General features: G+C 41.9%; 1 protein-coding gene across 2 annotated transcripts in view; it reads left to right on the forward strand.

Moving 5' to 3' along the window:
- Nucleotides 1-21,179, forward strand: part of txlna (taxilin alpha) — a 51,591-nt gene extending 30,412 nt beyond the window's left edge. The window contains exons 7-11 of one of the 2 annotated variants that reach the window (XM_074687348.1): nucleotides 10,292-10,411; nucleotides 10,504-10,578; nucleotides 10,696-10,788; nucleotides 18,637-18,732; nucleotides 19,649-21,179. In XM_074687348.1, coding sequence (XP_074543449.1) covers nucleotides 10,292-10,411; nucleotides 10,504-10,578; nucleotides 10,696-10,788; nucleotides 18,637-18,732; nucleotides 19,649-20,008 — 744 coding nt within the window. In that variant the 3' untranslated portion in view covers nucleotides 20,009-21,179. The remainder of the gene's footprint in view (nucleotides 1-10,291; nucleotides 10,412-10,503; nucleotides 10,579-10,695; nucleotides 10,789-18,636; nucleotides 18,733-19,648) is intronic. The other variant, XM_074687346.1, reaches the window with a different exon arrangement.
- The last annotated feature ends 549 nt before the right edge of the window (nucleotides 21,180-21,728 follow it).

Raw genomic sequence — 21,728 nt, forward strand, 5'->3', positions numbered from 1 at the left:
TAAGTGATACAACACCTACCTACACATTTCACTAACAGTATGATTGTATAACAGGATGTTTTGTTTTTTTTTAAGGGGGGGTTTCAGATAGGGCACAAACTGCAGAAGGGTGGAATAGAAAGTTATGTTCTATGCATGTGTAAGTCTCGATCAAGCGGCCGGACTGAAAAAAAATTCATAATGTGCCTCTGGCATTGTTCAGGGGGCCGGATAAAATGTGGAGGCGGGCCGTATCTGGCCCTCAGGCCATAGTTTGGGGACCACTGATCTAGGGCTTCCACTGTGTAGACAGGGAGAAACTCTATGCAGAGAAGCATCAACAAGCACCTCCTGAATGTCTGCAGTTCAAAACATTTCTTATCATTTTTAGGAAGCAGAAAAACATATTACTATGGGTAATGATAAGAGGAGTTATTTTTGCGTCTGTAAAAGTTAAAATACATTGAAAGAGCTTAAGATTGTCAAGAGAGAGGAGAATAGAGTACATTAGGTTTGTACTCTCTCACAATGAGAAGACTGCAGACAGTGGCATGGCTGCATCAGAACCAAAACAACCCAGTTTTGAATTGGTTTAATATCAGCAGTTATATATATGTATATGTACATGTATGTATATATATATATATATATATATATATATATATATTCTAGCATGGCTCTTACTCCTGCAGCAAATGCACATTTTGTTAGTTGTTCCAGTCTAGATTTTCTCTGTGGGTTTTGGTAACTAAAAACTGTAGTGACTATTAGCCAGCCTAATATTATCATTAGCACTATTTTCAGTCCAATTTGTAACATATAATTTCGTTTTTTGCTGTTAACATGTTGCTTTATTATAGATGGTATTATGTACTGCAGCTTTTGGCTGGTGTATGACTGGCCCTGTACTGACAGGTTTTCTTGATTTTTAGGCCTCATTGTCTAGTAGTCCTGTTGATCCTTTTCTCTAGTCAGTTGTCTACTTCCCGTTTTCATGAAAGGCTGTGTTTTCTCTTTTCCTTTTTTCTGCAAGTCTTCGTGATCAATGGTTAGGTCCAGGGTTGGGATTGTCTTCCTTGCGTCTTTCTGTCCTCGTCTGTGCTTGATTCTGTGGTGCAGTTGCTTCGTTCTTGTCCGATCCAGGCTGTGGTTCTTCCACGTCAGTGGGGTCTTTTGCACGGCAACAATGGTTGAGATGAAACCAGTTGGTCTTTCCTCGGACCTTAAGGGCTGTCGAGGTTGTCAGAATGACGTCAAACGGGCCCTCCCTTCTTGGCTGATCCCATTTTCTTTTGAATACTTTCACATACACCCAGTCCCCGGGTGTCACTGTTTGCAGTTCTGGTTGGATCTCTGCCTTTCGATCTTCAGTAGATGCTTTGGTCTGTTGAAAGATAACTTTGTGTATTTCAGTTAGATGTTGCAGATGGGTCATGAGATTGGTTTTACATTGTCTTGAAGAAAGTCTAGTACAAGGTCCTTCTAAATGAGGCATTGGCCTCCCTATCACCATTTCATGCGGTGTTAGATGTGTTACTCGATTAGTCTGAGATCTCATGTGCATCAGAGCAAGTGGCAAAGCATCCATCCAGTTTAGCTTATTGTTACTGTCTGCTTTAATCTTTGCCAGCTTAGATTTTAGTGTTCCATTCGCTCGTTCAACCATGCCTTGAGATTGAGGATGATAAATACAACCAAACTTTTGCTTAATCCCTAGCATTTCTAATGAACTTTTCAGCACTTTTGACACAAAAGCAGGACCATTATCTGAGCTAATAGTGTCTGGAAATCCAAACCTTGGAAAAACTTCCTTACATAGAAATCTGGCTGTGGATCTAGCATCTGGACCTCTTGTTGGAAAAGCTTCTATCCATCTGCTAAATCGGTCAATTACCACAAGAATGTATCTGTAGCCTCTTATCCTTTCTGTCATGTTTATGTGATCCAGCACTAGATGTCTAAATGGGCCATCTGGGGTCGGGATGTGAGCTATAGGGGCTGAGAGAGTTTTTCGGACGTTAAATTGGGCACACACTTTACACTCTTTTAATGCTTTGTCCACTATACTGGCCATATAAGGGGACCACCAAACAGTCTTGAGTTTTCTTAGTATTTCTTGTCTTGTGCAGTGGTCTTGACCATGCATCTCTTTTATGGCACTATGCAGAAGTCCAGTTGGGATTACAAACTGTCCATGAGGGCCTCGCCACAAGTCTAAATGCGGTCCATCATCAGAACACTGTATAGTTCCTTTGTTCCGCCAGACATTGTGCTCAAAAACTCCAGCTTGACGTTGTGCTTCTATTAAAGAAGAGATTGAAGTGAGAGGCTGAAAGTCATCATTAGAGAGTAACGCTCCCATACAAGATGCAGTTGCTGCACGTCTAGCTGCTACATCAGCTTCATTGTTTCCTTTTGCTACAAGAGAATTGGGTCTTTGGTGGGCTGGGCATTTAATAATCGCTAAGGCTGATGGTAGGTGAATAGAATCTAACAAGGCTGCAATTTCAGTTCCATGAGTTACTTTTGTGCCATCTGTTTTTGTAAAACCTCTTTGTTGCCAAATTTTGCTATTAATGTGACATACGCCATATGCATACGCTGAGTCAGTATACACATTAAGTCTTTTTCCTTCAGCTAATTGGCAGGCTGCAGTCAATGCCTTAATCTCTGCTAATTGAGCCGAACATGGTTGTGGGAGTTGTTCTGCTTGTATCTCAGTGAAAGAATTATCAGGGTTTAACTGTATTATCGCATAGCCAGCATGATAGCCTTTAACATCTCTGGAACAGGTTCCATCAACAAAATAAGTCAGATCAGCCGTTATCGGTTGATTATGCATGTCTTCACGGGGCTTCATAAAGGTCTCTGTTTTCTGGACACAGAATCATGAGGGGTTCCTTGTTCTGGCAACACCATTCGAGTAGCTGGGTTAACAGTATTACATCTCTGAATAGTCAGTTCTGGTGCCGAGAGAATTACCTCATATCCAGTCCTTCTTGCTCGGGTTAGAACAAACCGTGGACTTGTAAGCAACGCATGTAATTGATGAGAGGTATACAAAGTTACAGGGTATCCCATGGTTATCGACGAGGCCTTCTGAAATGCAAAGGCAGCTGCCGCTAGTCCTTGATAGCAAGGAGGTAGTCCTGCTTCAACATTGTCCAACTTAGTACTATGATAAGCCAAGGGCTGCTTACCATTTGGGGTCTCTTGCATTAACATTGCACACGCATATCCTGCTCTATCTGCTACATACAGAAGAAAAGGTTTACTGTGGTCAGGATTACCCAGAGCTGGAGCAATCGCCAAATCATATTTCAGTGCTTGAAAACTTTGGTCTGCTTGGTCATTCCATTGCAATTCAGCATTCTTGTCTGTTTGTCCTGCTGCTCAAATTAGAGCTCTCGACGGGGCAGCTTTTATGGCATAATCACAAATCCCTATTCTGCTGTATCCAGTCATTTCCAGAAGACAACATTTGCCCTACAGTTTGTGCCTTTGGTGCTTTTTGAATGGCTTCAATGTGAGAGGTAGCAATTTTCCTTTGATTACCACTAAGTTTTCTCCCTAGGTATTCTACTTCGGTTCGACAAAACTGGAGTTTTTCTTTACTGACTTTAGGTCCCCCGTTAGCTAATGCACTTAGGACTGCAATAGAATTAGGGCTGCACGATTATCGCAATCGCAATCACAATGTCAGCACATGCAATTACGTAATCGCAAAAGAGGTTATCGCAACCACAATCGCAATGTCAGCACATGCAATTCAGATTTTTCTCCATGATAACCAAGCAAGTCTGTCGACTCATCATGACACAACTTTTTTTATTAAATCTCAAGCACAATTGCAATCGCAATATTGTCCACCTAATCGCAAATCGCACCTTTTCCCCAAATCGTGCAGCACTAAATAGAATCTTGTTTACACTGCTCTTTAGTGGGGCTAGCAATCAGAATGTCATCCATATACTGAATGATGGTGCTTGGGACATCTAAGTGGTGCAAATCTTTTGCTAAAACTCTGTTAAATATGAATGGACTGTCGACAAAACCTTGAGGCAAGCGAGTGTAAGTGTATTGCTGACCTTGGAAAGTAAATGCAAATAAATACTGAGATTCAGAATGTATAGGCACACTGAAAAAAGCAGAGCATAGATCTATCACTGTGTACCATTTGGCATCAGGTGGGATGTTTGTCAAGAGTGTATGCGGATCAGGTACCACAGGAATTTCAGCTTAGACTATGGAGTTGATAAGTCGCAGGTCATGTACAGGACGATAATCAGAAGAATTTGGCTTTTGGATTGGATAAATTGGAGTATTACAGGGACATTTAGTTTCATACAGGATTCCAGCAGTTATCAAGCCCTCAATTGTGCACTTGATTCCTTCGACAGCTTTTTGTGCTAGGGGATATTGATGCTTGTATGGTAAAGTGATGTTTGATTTCAGCTTTACTTGAATGGGCTCAACAGACTTCAGTAAGCCTATATCTGTTTTGTGTTGTGACCATACTTGTGTTGGCACCTGTTGTAGTGCTACATAATCCTCTTCAGAAAGTGGCAACAGCTTGGGCTTTGTACTAGCTGATAGAATTTTCCTTGCCTGTCCCTCATCTTTTGTTGTCAGTGATAATCTAAGGAACTGTTTGTCGGGTGATGCATGCAAGAATCTATTCCTAGTGGGTTGCCAATTGCGAACCTGCAAAGCGGCATTCATCATAGGGCCTAAATCTTTTGAATGATAACGTTTTGCTACTAAGACTGTTATCTGTGGTGCAGAATGTGGCACTAGAAAACAAGATTGCAATTCAGGCGGGAGTGATACAAATGCCGCAACTCCTTGTGGACCAATGTAAATGTCTCTTATTTCCAAACTGTATGGCTTGTTTTTAATCACTTTTTTGCCAGCATGCGTTATAATCCTCTTGATTTTGGCCTTTGTCATACATGAGAGTGCAGTGTAAGGGTGAAGCAGGCTCAGTGGCTTCTTTATATTCGCTCTGTATCCTCCGTTTTCACTGGTTCCATTTTTTCTTTAGGTTGGACATGTTTGCCAATTGTAGCCAATACACAGCATCCTTTGTCATGGGAATTGGGTGTTCTGACGCTTGAGATAACATCATGGTGGGTGGATGTTGATGAGATTCTGGGGGTACATCCAGCCAGATTCCATCTGGGGTACACATCACTTTGGCCTTTAATGAACATAAAATGTCTCTTCCCAATAAATTCACAGGCGTTTGGTCAGAGTACAGTAATGGTGCAACAACAGTTCGTTCAGCTATCAACATAGGCACTGGTTCAGTTAGGGGGATGATTTGGGTTTTCCCAGAGAATCCTACAGTCTTTGTCGAAGACCCAGATAGAGGCAGTACAGTACCACTACTCTTGATGCAAGAATACGTCGCTCCCGTATCGATCATAAAAGCATATTCTTTCTCTTGAATTTTAACTGTTATTGTTGGTTCAGCACGAGGTTGTGATGATATAGCTGGTGCTATTCTTTCCCCCTCAGGATTCTCTAGGCACCTCTATTGCCAATTTCTCACAGGTCCCTGCCAAGGGTTCGTGGGACAATCTCTGCGTTGATGGCCCGTCTGACCACATCCCCAACACGTACTTCTGTCATCAGGATTTAAATTTGGGTTTGGAGGAGGTCGAATTTGGCTTCTGGGTTGTATTGGGTGGTTCCCCAACTGAGGTCGTCGGATTGGACCTTTCCATGGCTCAACGTGGTTTCTTGGGCATTCACGGTGTGGCTCTGGACGTTCAACATGTACATGAACAATAGGCGGCAATGGCACTGGTATCGGTGCTACTTAATATTGGTGGTTGAGTTGGCACTTGGATATTCTGTTGCGCTGTTGGCAAGGCAACAGGAAACGTTTTCCAGGCGCTTCTGTACTTCCAGAGGCATGGCTTTCTTTACCATAACTTTGAACAGGCTCTCAGTTGTGCTGTTGGCATTCCATGCTCCTCCGGTTTCTTCTCTCAATTTCCGTTGGAAGGCATGCAGGAACTTTGCAGGGCACTCGTCTGCTTTCAGCATCTCTCCTTCTAACTTGGACGGGTCCATTTTCTCAGGATAATGCTTGCGTAGCTTAGCCCATATCTGATTGCGATGTTCATTAAAGCCAACATGGTCTGCCTTGTTTCCTCGGATCAGTGTCTTTAATCCTGCCTTTTCAAGAAGCTCCTCAGCAACATGTTTTCCAATAATGCATGAGCAATGCTTTAATGTCTCCCAAAGCCAATGTTGTTCCTGCCGTACTTTCTTCCAAAGCCGTAATCCATTTATTTGCTGCTTCAGTAAGATCCGGTTGTCGGCCAGCAAGGCCTATCATATCACAGAGGGACCATGGTATGTATTGTGGCTGCTTATTAGGCTTCACCAGCAGGGGACACATGCTGAAGTCCTCGTGGAGTGATTGCTCTTGATTCGCCGAGATTGAAAAACGGGTTGGTAGGGTGAAGCGTTTTCCCACTCCGAAGGGTCATTCCAAGTCTTTCATGGACATGTGGCTCCTGAAGTAAATCCTTCAGATTGTTGGCTGGTCTCATGCTGTGGTATGGGGTCTTCCTCCTGGATTTGTAGTCGTTGTAAAGTGTCATTCATATTGTCCATCTGCTCCCGTAGCTGGGTCATATAGTTGTCTTTGTTCGATGTCATGGTTCCGGACAGCTGTACAGTTACAAGCTTTGGACTGGACTTTTCAGCTGGATGCCGCGGTGTCAGTTGCTTCAGACTATTGATGATTTCATCTGCCATTTCCTCCATGTGTGCTAATCGCTGATCCATTTGGCTCTGGTTTTTGTAGTCTTCTTCCAGAAGATTCTGTAATGATGGAGTTCGGGTTAATGGTTATTCCAGCTGGTGTCGAGCTGAGGGAGTAGGCTGTTGATGCTTGGCTGCAGTTTGCCGTTTTTCCTTGAATATCTCCTCGTATTCCAGCTGCTTCAGTCTGTGACGTAGCTCTTTTTGTTTTTCGTCATGTCTTTCAATCTCAGCATATTGTCTCCGGTTCGCTTCTGATGCCATTTATGCTCTCAGCGTTGGTGCAATCACAGTACACACTTTCTGCGATGGTACAACCGCTAAGATTGCTATTTATCTCCTCTTTTTCTTCCTCCTCAAGTTGCTGTTCCATGGCCAAGGTAAATTTTCCTTTTAACTCTCCTTTAATAGTTCCCTGGAGCTGGCTTTTTTCAGAGATGACCGGGTCTATACCTTGCACTGCTGTGTTAGACGGGTAGGGCGGTGGTTCATTTCCCCATTCAGGAGCTGTCAGGTATCCTTCCTGTGCCTCTAACTGTGTTGACAGTTGTTTTGCTTCCTCAGCACCTTTGGTCAGCAGTCCTTGTTCTTTTCCCATTACTGGCATTTGAGCTGCTTTTCCACGCCTTTGCCCTTCCACTTTAAACCACATCAAGACTTCTCGTTCCCTCGAAAATTTCCCTGTCCAGCTATTAGATGTATCTCTGGCTTTATGTGCCTTTAATCAATCAAACAATTTCTTAATTAAACTAATAATCAAGCAATCAATGGATGAAGCAATCAATCAATCAATCAATCAAGTAATCAATGGATGAATCAATCAACCAATCAATCCATTCAACCAACTTATCAATTAATCAATCCATTCAACCATTCATCCAACTAATGAATCAATCAGTGAATTAACTTATTTAATCTGTAATCGCTTTCTTTAAGTATTATTATACTAGTAGTAGCACTTATTTATTAATTTTAATTTCCTTTATTAATTTGTGTTTATTATTTATGCCTTTAGTTTCCAAATTAAGTCTGTTTAGCAGTAGCTTAAAGGGGTCACAATTTCAGCCTGCAGAAAACTCTGTCCTTCTCTGCACCAAGAGCTTTTAATAGACTGGTCAACTTTTTCTCCGTGCTCCTCTAGGGACACCTGATACACAGAGTTGTGGAATTTCAGAAATCTCATTCAGCTCTCAGCTGGTAGTGCTGTCAAGAATCTGCCTCTGACGTTATTGGTTTCCCCACAGTCTCCGTTTTATTTTTAACACAAACAAATGAAGACAGGCAATGCAGCAATGTACCACTAGCAGCAAGGGTTTACTTCAGACAGTCGGACAAGTTCAGTGGCTCACAGTTTCAGAGATTTTAGGCTTTTACTTCTTTTATTAATCCAAGATTGTTTAATGTTGCCAACAGGAACTCACATCTCCCACAGACACGCTCACTTGTACGGCAACGTTTTCCTGAGTTGATCCTGATTTCTTAACACAGTGAATGCTAAGTTACAGTGTCCTGCTAAAGTAAACCTTACAAAGTCCTTCTTCCCTACAGAAAGGCTCATGTCACTACATTAATGTCCTCTTTATCCTGAGAGGCTCATGGATGGGACTTATTCAGACACCTCCAAATAGAAAGAGAGAAAGAAAGAAAGAAAGAAAGAAAGAAAGAAAGAAAGAAAGAAAGAAAGAAAGAAAGAAAGAGAGAGAGAAAGGAAAAGAAGGCACTAGTTTTACTCTCAATACTGTTTACTTCTAACAATGCCCACCTCCTGTTATGGAGTCAGAAAAGTGGTTCATTCACTTACCAAAGCTGTATGAGCCTAGTAAGTTTATTTCACTGCCCCCCCTTATCTTAACTGGGAGAGGAACAGGGTGCTCATTCCAAACATATCTCTCACACACACACACACACGGGTCCTGTTTCAGACTAGGTGCTATAATTCACTTGACACACGCTCACACTTCAGCAGCAGGTCAATCTTCCTGCAGCACACAAGACAGACAGACAACGGATTTCTGCGCAGCTTCTATATGTATCCGTAAAGATATGCCAAGTTTAACCTTTAACTTATCTATCGCCCACCACAGGAGCGAACATGAGCTCATAAAATACACTTTCTGTCCGTACAGACCTCAAGATGCATGCGATTCTTGAGCGGTAGCCACAGAACTTTAATCAAGAGATAATCTACCTAGAAAATCTCCCGTTGTCCACACCCAGGAACAACATTAAGCCCCTTTGCCCGTACTGACCTTACTCGCAATTAAGGGGTACCCGCAAAGTGCTAATTCTCTCTTACTCATAAAACAAAACACATGTGTGAAGCCCTTCAGCACACGGATAACTCAGAGAGACAAGATTGCCCTTCTCAGTTACAAATCCCCTGGCCTGACTCCTGCAGTATGATCACCCAGGCTAAACCTCCTATATACGTTAAACACACATTTACCCAATCTACTATTAAACATTCAACAAATGGCCACACATTTAATCATGCACACAAGGACATCAGGTTATGTAGACTAAATATTAATATATTACAAACATATACATGCAGTTGGACTCAAGCTGCTTGAATCCCTCCTCCATCTAGTTTATCCAAATATGCCAGGTTCTTTCATGAAGTTACTCAACTTACTAGATTCTTCTGTAAAATTAGTTACTAGGTTCTTTTGGAAATTAATTACTAGGTTCTTATGCAAATTAATTACTAGGCTCTTTTAGAGTTAAGCCACATCAGAACAGCTCAAATGTCCCCTAACTTGGGCAAGACTTCTGTCACCTTTTCCCAGACACTTTTTACAAATTAATAGCAGAAAGAAAGGTCTGCTTACCTTGAAATTTGGCGCGCTTTATCTGGGGAACTGGTGCAGATCTCGTCCGTCAGCTGCCTCCTGGCTTGGAGACCTCCTAGAAGACTTGAACTTTGAACTTTCTAATATGCTAGAAACTCTCCTGTCTGGCTCGCCACATAATGACGTGTCTTTCCTAGAGTGAGGTTCACTCCTGGTCCTTTTGATCTGACTGCGTAATAAATTTGGGGGTCTACTTCCCTAATACTGGCATGAAGAAGAGACGGAGTTCAATGAAGAAGAGGAGATCCAATGGCAGCTTCAGTCCAACATCTTTATTTGAAGTTGACACAATGATGGCGCACGGTCAAAACCCTCCTCTCCTCTCTTAAACCTGATGTCCTAGCCTGCCTTTATACGACTTGGGCATTTCTAAATGCATGCATGCTATCCTTGTATGGCCAACGGACTTTCTGTCTGTAGGTTGTTTTGCTGTAACCTGCAGTCATTGAGCAGACCTTGGTCAGGACAGCTGTGGGCACTAAATCTTTCAATCCTGGCGAAATGAAGTATCATCTCAAGTTCACGGTTAAGCTGAACTTGTCCAAGGGTCAAAGGTTAGCTCCTGCAGGCCCCTGGACCTCTGCAGGCTGCTCTGCAGTTCACTCTAAATGAATCCTCAACAGGGACTCCCTGCTTAGAACCTGAATCTGATCCTGTTTGTGGACTCTCTCCCCCTCCAGCACATTGACAAAGTAGTCAAGCACAAAGACCTCCAACAGCAGCTGGTGGATGCCAAACTACACCAGGCTCAGGAGCTGCTAAAAGAGTCTGAGGAGCGCCACGACAGAGAGAAAGACTTTGTGGGTATCAGCTCATCATTACACAGTGCAGCATGTTTGTGTCCTCCTGTCAGAGCAGGCTGTTTAAGCTCTCTGTCTCTGTCCTGTTGCAGCTACTGAATGAAGCAGTAGAGTCTCAGAGGATGTGTGAGCTGATGAAGCAGCAGGAGGTCCACCTCAAGCAGCAGGTCTGCTCTCTCCCCTAATTCTTCTCAGGGCTTTGTGTTTGTTGTAAAGTAAATGTTGAAATATTAAACATGTTGTAACCAGCCACAGAAAATCAGCTGTTTGTGTTTGGGTTGCAGCTGTCACTTTACACAGAGAAGTTTGAAGAGTTTCAGACCACTCTGTCCAAGAGCAACGAGGTTTTCACCACATTCAAACAGGAGATGGAGAAGGTAAGGTGTCTTAAGACTTGTCGCATGATATGGGTTTTAAAACTGGGCTACATTTCTCCAAAGTCCAATGCAGTTCACTGAAACAAGTGTTTAAAGTTGTGATTTATCAGAAGCCGCTGCAGCTTGCTTGAACTGAGCCTCAGCATGTCACCACATGAACATTCATGAGGATCAGGATTTGGCTCCATGGGAATGGTCCCTCTCAGTCAGGGTACACCAGCTGGACTTCATGTGTTGTGCTTTTTCCCCTCACCTCAGCCTTATTATTTTTAGCCAGTGGCATTAGAGATGACACTGAAAATTGCAGCCACTGAAAAATTTTGGCAAAAATGATCCCAAAGTGCTTTTTTGGTTTTAGCCCGAAAGACTTATCACCGACCCTACACAGTCCGTGTATCATTTTTTCAGTTGATATTCATTTATGAACCAAAAAAACAATACCCTGAAAAATTGCTTATTTTTCTTTTTTTTTTGGTCCTTTTTGAAATGAAAACAAATAAAATTTAAAGCTGCAAGCAGCTTAGAACGGGCCCTGGTGCTCGCCCGTTGGAGCGTGTCCTAGCCGCCACATGAGCAGGAAAATGTGGCTCAGCCAAAAGCCATAGGTCTAGGCATGAGGGTTATGTCCAAAACATTTCATGCCTGTAGCTCATAGTAGCTGGGCAGGCAGCAGATTTAAGCCCCTGGGTGGCGCTCTGGAGCATTAATGTTTGCGCAACCAGTGATTGAAGTACATTCAGGTTGTGACAATGAACTTGTGTGTGCATTTTGGTTCTGATCCAACATTGTACAGGAGAACTATTAAGATTTTCCTAAAATGGCAACATGGTCAACTTTGCTGTCATTTGTGGCCACACCCCAAAAAATCACAACAATTCTATTATGATTATTAATTTTCAATGTCTATAGTATACACATGATAAGTTTGGAGTTGATCTGAGAAAAAAACCTCGGACAAGTTCGTTCAAATACGTACGCTATGCACGCAATTTATGCCAATTTTAGGCCATTGCCATTGGGGGGCCCTGTACTTTCTGGGGAAAAAAATGACATGGGGAGCAACACTGAACATGTGTGCCCGTCTTCGTGCAGATTGGACAAACTTGACAAGTTTAGAACTTTGACCCCATGTTGTAACACTGAAAAAAAATATAAAAATTTAATTATGATTATTGATCTCCACTGTGGGTAGAATACTCAGGCCAAGTTTGGAGTTGATGAGTGAAAAAACCAAGGACTAGTTCATTCAGGTACGTAGCCCAAAATCGCTAAATTAACATGTTTAGGTCCAAATAGCAAATTTTGTTTTCAGAAATCACGATTGTTGATAAGTCTCTCTTCATTCATGTTGGGCTGTAAAACCTCAATCCTGTTGACTCCTGGTCTGGTTCCGCTCATTATGTCAGTTTGTTTTTGTGGTAAAGTTGAGTACGATCCAGTGTTGACAAAATGCATTTTAGGTCAACACATAGTCGAAACACTGAACCTCTGTGTGCATTTTGGTCCTGATCCAACAATGCGCTAGAGAGCTATTGAGGTATTCATAAAGCAGCTAAAATGTTGGACTTTGACAGTCATTCGTGGCCACGCCCATTGTCTTAGCATAACTCCATTTGGAACTTTTCATTATCAATGCATGTAGTGTCGTTAAAAGCAATCTCATTTGCACTCTGGTGAATTTTAAAGTGGAAAAATGCCAGATATCAGCCATATTTGTTGACTTGATGCGTCACATGCACATACAAATCTATAGTTCTTATCTGTCATCTAAATAGAGGCTCAGACAGCTGCACTCTTAGCACCCTTACTTCTCATGGCCTTATGTTCATTTCCTACTTAAATATGCCATATGTGTATTAACAAGAAACATGTTGCATATTTTAGAAGGAATTGAACATACCTGAAAGATCCTGCTGATTTTTCAGTTGTCATGTCGTCATCCTGAGGAGTCACTTATGTGGCTCCTTTGAATCAATCCTAGATGTCCACCACCGTGCCTGCAACTACCATTAAACTGGCTTCATCTATGCTTTCCGGACAGAATGCAGGGTCACGATAATCTGAGAAATTAGATACTAAAATCAAAATCAGCCCGTGACCCATACTTCAACTTCCCTTTATTTAAACAACAATGCAATATTGAAAAACAAGCGGATTTGCATTTATTTATTTTCATTTCAAAAAGGGAGAAAAAAAACATTTATTTCACATTTTATTTTATTTTTATTTGTTACTGAATACCAATTGAACAAATGATACACAGATTCAACACAATCAAAAAGGCATTTTGTTATGACTGAAGCAAACCCGCAGCCAGCACACTCTTGTCTGGTTAAAGGAACAACTTGCCTGCAGCATGGATGTATTTCATTGTACAAATTAGTTGGGTCATTTTGGAACGAAACATGACCGCGGTGAGCAAAGGTCCACTTTTCAATGGATTTGTCATCTAGAAGGGCTAAAAAACAAATTTAGCTGGGTTGTATTTTTTTAAATGGTGGGGAAAATTTTTTGGAGTCCAAAATCCAAAATGGCTGTCATGGAAATGATCTTTTTCAAGGCTCGACATACAGTGATGGACAGACCTTATTTTTGTTAAGAAATACATACTTCAGGGTTACATAATGATTTGACCTTGTGTTAATCTTCAAATTCAAGATGGCTGCCAGTTTTGGTGTTTTTTAGGGTTTTTGGGGGGAGTTTTTGCCTTTTCTGGGGCATTTTTTTTCCATTTTGTTACAGAGTCTCTATAAGGTTAAATGGAAGCTCTGCTCATGATGAGTTGAATAATACACAGTTAAAGTTCACAGAAATAACATCTGAAGTCAATAAGTAGATGTTTATGTGTAAACAACCCTTGTTGATTGACCATTTCCCATTCAAAAGGACTATGCAGCTATGACTTTTTAGGTCTATATCACAATTTTTGGGGGCTTTATTAAATTCTTTTGCAGTTTCAGACTAATGGAAATGAATAGATTCGAGGATTCCTCTATATCGCTTCCATTTAAATAAATGGAGATTTACCATCACCATGGAAACCGCTGGAGCAAAGCCATATGTGTGATGTCACAAGGAGAACGCAGGCTGTTTTGGAATTTGCCTACAACATACTGTGTATGAAAGTAGTATGTAGGCACTGTATACATACAGGTCTAATCAATATGTAACCCTGAAATATGTATTTCTTAACAAAAAATAAGGTCTGAAAACATGTATTGTCCATCACTGTATGTCGAGCCTTGAAAAAGATCATTTCCATGACAGCCATTTTGGATTTTGGACTCCAAAAAATTTTCCCCACCATTTAAAAAAATACACCCCAGCTAAATTTGTTTTTTAGCCCTTCTAGATGACAAATCCATTGAGAAACGGACCTACGCTCACTGCGGTCACTTTTTGGTCAAAAATGACCCAACTAAGATAGCGATTTGCAAAGCATGTAATGCGGGCACGAGAAATGATCCTGGCCACGATGAATGACACACAGGGCACAGCGCAGGCGAAGGAGAGCAGAAGGTAGAAAAAAGAACTTGTCTTTTCAGACCAGATGAGGGGCATACTAGGGCTGGGCGATATATTGATATTTAATTTTATAAACATTTTTCTTCTACACAATATAAAAAAGGACTCTATCGTTTGTATGGATATACCGTATTTTCCGCACTATAAGGCGCTTTGGAGTATAAGGTGTTTTCATATATAGGGCGCACCGCATTATAAGGCGCCACATCTTGGCAGAAAGGCTGTCACAGCAATTCAATTTAAATAACAACCTGGTGGGCTGGATTCTTAACTTCTTAACTGACAGGACACAAAGGGTCAGGGTTAACAATGTTCTATCTGACCTACAAACCACATCCACAGGTTCACCACAAGGGTGTGTGCTCTCTCCTATGCTGTTCATTCTGTACACAAATGCTTGTCAGAGCACGTATGAAAACAGAGCTATCATAAAGTATGCAGACGACTCTGTCATCGTCAGTTTACTTAAAGGGGGAGAGTCCGGCCATGGCCCAATTGTTGATGATTTTGTTGCTTGGTGTGAGGAGTCACACCTTTTGCTGAACACAGCAGAAACAAAAGACATGCCGATAGATTTTAGGAAAAGTCCTCAACAAAACTGCTTAACCTCAATCAAGGGCCAGAATATTGAGTGTGTACAGTCATATAAATACCTCGGTACAGTCATCGACTCAAAACTTTGCTTTGAAGCCAACTGTGAAGCAGTGTGTAAGAAGGCTCAGCAGCGTTTATATCAGACCTGGGCAAACTACGGCCCGCGGGCCACATCCGGCCCTTTGTACGTCCCTGTCCGGCCCGCGTGAGGCCAATCATAAACATAAACATAAAACTCGTGCGGGTGCATATGTCTTAAAACTCCATCTATCACAGGCACTGAACAAGACATTTTGGATTGAATTCTCCCTCTCTTTCACTGGCACAGTCAGTCTCCTCCACCCTCCTCTGTGTGCTATTACAAACCCGCAAGAGAGTGCGGTTGGTACACGCGCAGCGCATGTACGCGACGGCACTGTCTTCAGTACAACGATACGCGTTTCACTATTTTAGAGTCAGCCTTCTCACTATAAAATTCACGCTGCTCTTTCCTGATTGGAGAGGATGCTGCGTTAGAGCAGAGCTACGTTAGTCTAACTCACGACATGTCATGTCAAAGTTCTCCAAAAAAGAAAGGAAACAGCTAAAGCTCTGATAAAGTCTTCATCAACAAGTGCTGCACCGTTATCTGTCTCTGTCTCTGAGGTCTACTGCAGCGTCTCTGGATCAAACCAACTAAGAGAGGGGGGTGGATGGTTTCTGAGTTTTCGATATAACGCCCAAGTACGGGACTTGATTTGACTTAGTAAAATATTAGAGCTCACAGAAGCATACTTAAATTTTGGGGACTATCAGGAGAAATCACAAGCCAGGAGAACAGCGGGAGAAAGGGTTTAAAAAATGGGAGCTTCCCTCCATATTCAGGAGTGTTGGCAGTCTGCCAGCACTCTCGATCGGTAAAAGTGAGTTCATGTATGACAGATATTGACAAAGACGAAAACTTAAGACATTTTCTCTTTCATTTTAGGATTCAATAATTGTTTTGTTTTTTTCTACTTGACCTATACACCACAATTTTACATAACCTAATATAAACATTTACAGAGTGCTTTATTCTTCTGGTTATCAGTTCCAGCTATTCAAAATATTTAATTTAGAGCATTTTACGATGGAAGAAAGTTGGTGGCCCTCTGACACAATTCAGGTTCCTCATGTGGCCCCTGGTAAAAATTAATTGCCCACCCCTGGTTTATATTGTTTAAGGAAACTGTCTCATTTTCATATTGATAGAACATTAATGGCTATGTTCTATCGTGCTTTTATTGAGTCAGTGTTGTCTTTTTCCTTGGTGTCCTGGTTCAACCATGCGTCTTTAAAGGACAAAAATTCCTTGAGTCTTGTAGTGAAGTGGGCAAGTCGTCTCATTGGGGAACCTCAGCTCTATCCAGCATCCCTGTACATTAACCAGTTACAGAGGATTGCAAACTCTGCCTTAAATGATGACTCCCACCCTCTTCACAGTGAATTCCAGCTTCTCCCCTCTTGGCGGCGGTATATTGTTCCAAAGTGCAGAACCAAGCGGTACAAAAATAGTTTTGTCCCTGCTGCAACAGCTGAATAGATTGTAGCCTATTTGCACACACGTATTTATCTGTTCATGCACTTGCACTCTCTTCTACCTGCGCTTTTACTTATTCTTTTAGATTTTTATTCTTTTAACTTTGATCTTAAAGGAGGTTGCCTCTGCAACCAACACCCGTACTTTCTGCTGTGACGATAAAACATAGAGCACTTTAATAATACTAAATGTTTTATGTTCAATGTTTACTTTTTAATATCTTGTCTTTAGTGTTTTACAATTGTGTGATGTTGATCTCACGTACTGCAAAACAAATCTACCTACGGGTACAAATAAAGTAACCTGAACCTGAGAATAGAAGCTACAGTAATGGCTGGGGTTGTGTTATGCATCCGCTAGATATAGCTGCGCTAAAGGGAATGTCAACAAAACAGTCAGATAAGTCTACATACACACAGAGCCACACATTTTCCTATCCTACTATTTTCTGTGCCGTGCGCTGTAAAGACGAAGCCGTTTCTGCCGTCCACAAAAACAGTTTCTAGAGATCAGTTCACATGCCAGAGCTTTGGGGGGCGCTGTATTGCTCTAACAAATAACAAGGGAAGAAGCCTGGGCCAGCCTGCAAGCTAACACTAGCCCTTAGCATAATTCCTCTTTACTGGGGCTGTGTTCGAAATGGCATACTAACGTACTACTCATACTAATTATGACGTCAAAAATAGTATGTAGTGCGTTCACATTAAATAGTATGAAAAGATTGTGTGCGCGAGAAATACCCGGATGTACACTGTATGGGTAAAAATTGTAAGTATGGGAGGTGGGCATACTAGTCGCACTGACACGCCCCATAATGCATTGCGAGCCCCGTATTTATAAACATAAATAGTGAATGAGATTACAAGATGAGAAGCAACTAAAATGGACTTAGCTCCACAGGGAAACCTAAACGTAAGTACAAAGAAAATAAAGTGCCTGAGGCGACGGACGGATCGTCTTCGGTGTCTACGAGCAGTAAACATTTTTTAATTTTTTGAAGAGAGATGAATTCGTCTTGAGGCCGGTGTTAAGCTAAAAATCATCCACTAGCGAACTTCCCGTTTTCAAAATAAAAGCACCCTTCATTATCTCCCTTAAGTTCTTTTAACGCTTTTGTAAATTGGGCTCTTGTTTTGGAGCCGACCGGAAGTTTCTTTGATAGCATATTGGCGCTCTTTACAGAATGTCTGAAATGTCAAAATAAAATTTGTATCCGTGCATTTTATGGCCCAAATGACCACATTTTGGTATTCTACATGGTGACTTTCTCGCCTAAAATGTTGTTAAAACTTTCAAATGTGGCGAATCAACTGAGATATTTGATAGCCTGGTGTGCTTCCATAGACTTATGTGTGCTTCCAATTTTTGTCGTCAGAGGTTTGAAATGCATCATGGGAAACCGAGTAGTATACTACAGTGTAAACAGTTGGCACTCTAATCATACTTATAGTATGTAGTATACAGTAATACACAACGACCATGTAGTATGTAGTACATTAGTATGCCATTTCGGACACAGCCCGGGTCTTACCGCTGTTACTTCGGCGAGGCCCCCTGAACATGGTAGTCATGATTAATCAATATCGATCCATATATAAGGCACATCGGATTATAAGGCACACCGTCGGCTTTTAGGTGCGCCTTATAGTGCAGAAAATACGGTAGTTTATTTTATTTTGCAAGTTTATTTTGCTCTGTGACATGACAAACGGCCCCACCACACACACACACACACACACACACACACACACACACACACACACACACACACACACACACACACACACACACACACACACACACACACACACACACACACACACACACACACACACACACACACACACACACACACACACACACACACACACACACACTCAGCAAAAATACAGCGACAGATTCAGCCACCAAAGAAAAGTTTGTCAGCCAAAGATAAATAATGGCTTGATAATTGTGAGATGGTTTGGATTCAATGTGTCAGATGACCAGCATCAAAATGTGTTGTTTAAGAATGTGGAAAACCTGTTTCCTGAATGCTGTGACTTTAAGAATGAAGGTCAGAGAGTTTTTATTTTTCACTCACAGTTTCATTGAATTGTTCCAGCCTGGTCTAACACTCTGATGCTTCCTAGCAGCAGTACATGTGTCAGCTCCTGCCTCCTCTGTTGCAGATGACCAAAAAGATAAAGAAGCTGGAGAAGGAGACAGCTGTGTACCGCTCCAGGTGGGAGAGCAGCAACAAGGCTCTGCTGGAGATGGCAGAGGAGGTGAAACAGCAACACACATCCTTTACTCTGAGCCGGTCTAAGTGTTAGGGGGAACTTTGATTCAGGTTTTGCCTCATCTAGGATCTATGGATGGATTATCCTGATAGGAAGTGAGGAGCAGCTATGACATTTTGAAAGATTAGCAGTATTTTTGGACATTGACTTAAATAGTGTCAAGTAAGTTCAAAACCAGCAGCTCTGAAAACTTCTAAACAACCAGATAAGGACAATGTGCTGGCTGAACACACAACGCACGCAGGGGGAAATCTGCTACATCGTAGACGATGTAATATCTGGAGTATTCAAGTATCAGGGTACAGCTGACATCAGGTCACTGACTCAGTACCCAGCTGACCAGTGTGTGAACCCAAGATCCCCTTTTCTGAGAAACTGAGTGAGGAGTCAAGCCTTCATGCGTAACTCTCTACTCAAACCTGTTTAAACCTTTTCAGATGTGTTTAAACATGTTCAAACCTGTCCAAACCAGTTTAAATGTGTCCAAACCTTGTCTTAACCTGTTCAAACCTGTTTAACAATGTTTAAGCTTTTCAACCCTGTCTAAACCTGTCTGTTTGAACCTGTTTAAACATGTTCTAACTTGTTGAAACCCTTAAAAACTTGTTAAAACCTGTTTTGTTTAAACCAGCTTACCCCTGTTCAAACATGTCTAAACATGCTCGGACCTGTTACACATTTGAACAGGTTACCATGGCTGTGTTCATTCTCACTATGTACTAGTAGACCATGACAGAGTTCAGCGTAAACCTTTTCTCCTGATCTGGGTTGTGGTGCAGCCAGAAAATGCCAGTTTGTCTGTTTTAAAAAAAGTGTCTCTCATACTGTTCAGGTGACAGGGTGTTTTACAGAAGTGTAAATCCACTTTTTGTGTGTCCGTGCGTGTCTGTATGTGTTACAGAAATCCGTGCAGGACCGAGAGTTTGAGGCACTGCAGGGCAAAGTCAACCGTCTTGAGAAGCTGCGACGGGCGCTCAAAGTGGAGCGCAACGAGCTCAACAAGAAAGTTCAGAAGTTTAGGGATCAGCAAAATGGACCTGCAAGTGCCTCCGTCCCGGATCTTGGAACAGACTTCCCCTCACCACAGCCTACAGACTCTCCGCTTGAACCCACCAGCAGCCTTTGCCCAGAGACCCCCCCCTGCTCCTTGTCCTGTCACTGTAACCCAGAGCAAGACCCAGAGGCTTCAGCTGAAGGGGGACAGGCTCTGACCATAGCTGCAGCCCCCCCACCAGCAGCTGGTGGGAGAGAGCAGCGCTGAAGAAGCTTACAGATGCTATCACTGGACCCACAACTCACCTCTCATCTCATCTTTTCTTCTGTTTGGGAAAGGTCTGACCCATCTAGCCTTGTAAAGAGGAGCAGCTCCAGTCTGCAGGCTCTGACAGCTGCAGTACTGTGGGACAGGTTTAACTCCAAAATGTAAGGATCATCTATGCAACACGTGGCTCTTGGCTTGATTGTGCGGTGGTCTGCATGATTGTATTTCCCACAGCTTCCTGTGAAGCTCTGGATCCTGACTCCTGCTCTCTGCAGTGTACTGCTGGACCCTGGACTCTCACAGACTGAGTCACCAGACATACTTTAAGAGGTGTTCGTTTCTCTGCAGACAGTCCAGTCTAATACAGATGTGTAGCACTGGTCAAAAGGTGAAATTAAAGAGAACCCTAAAGTCTTCCTCTGTTCCCATGGTGAATGTAAGCACCAACATACCATGAGACTGAACCAAAGATGCTCTTCAGTCATCTTCTGCTTTTCTTTAACCTTGCATATTATGTTCGTTGTTCATTAAAGGGTTTAAACCTTTGTTTGGTGTATTTTTTGAAGGAATGATAAATGTTGGTACCAACGGAAAGAAAGTCCAGAGTGCTCATTGGAAGAACCTGAAACTGAAAACCGTAATAAATGAACTGAGTATAAGCTCATGAGAGCCAGACACAGCATTGGACTCTGGTTTAACAGAATCATTAAAGGCCTTGGCCACAAGTAGCTAAGTATTTTTAAAAATGAATATCTCCCCCTCATAGATTTTTAAAAACACTTTTGTCCACATTCAGCGGGAAATTCGCTGTTACGTGCGATTAAAGCATGCCAAACTCATATTTGGCAGTGGGGTGTTTTTTAGATGTAAAACCAGTGCCATCCAATCCAGATGCTGTGACGTTTGAGAACCAAAAACTCTGTTTCCTCGCGTCCAGTGTTATTTTTGACAGCAAATTCTGATCTAGTCTTAGTCTTTTGAATCATACAATATTTAGTTTTAGTAATTTTTATCATCTGAAACCTTTTAGTAGACTGAATACCATAAGAGTTTTTGTCTTAGTCTGGTCTTTAGTCTTTTTGTCTTAGTCTTGTTTAGCCAACCAAATATTAAAAGACTTTAGTCAGATACAATGTAATCCCCCAACTGTTCTGAAAACGTCCTGAAAGCTGCGGATAGTTTTGCAAACTGTCTGTAGCCCCTCAGCAGTAGCAGCAGTTACACAGGTGGAGAACTAAGACCAAGGACGTTTACCTGTTTAGTTATGTGCTGTCATGTTTTACTGTAATAGCTCTGCTACTTGCTATGTGTGAGTGTGTTTGTACCATAGACTGTGTAATAATAAAAGTTTTTACTCATTCTCATGATCCTCTGACAAGCACTGCTGCACGTCCGCGTGCCCGGATGTGTTGTATGTTTATGAGGGAAAAAAGCAAAGCCGGTGCAGGCAGCCTGGGGACAGTGTTATCAGCTTCTGTGATACATTTCAAACAGGTGCCACTCCGGGCCTTCGTCCCTCCCAAACATTTTTCATCTCATCATTTTTTTTGACAAAAATATCAGTTATATGTTGTCACAGTCTTCGTCATCATGTCTGACTTTTTGTTTAGTCTTTATTTTTGGTCCGCGAACAAGGTTCTTCAATGAATATTTTTCGTCAGTCTTCGTCAACAAAATTAACACTGCCTGCAACTTTGAAAGTCGTTTGTGGCAACGTCCA

This window comes from Halichoeres trimaculatus, unplaced genomic scaffold (assembly GCF_033239565.1).
Source record: "Halichoeres trimaculatus isolate MK-OKI-2021-1 unplaced genomic scaffold, fHalTri1.1 fHalTri1_scaffold_14, whole genome shotgun sequence".
NCBI lineage: Eukaryota > Metazoa > Chordata > Actinopteri > Labriformes > Labridae > Halichoeres > Halichoeres trimaculatus.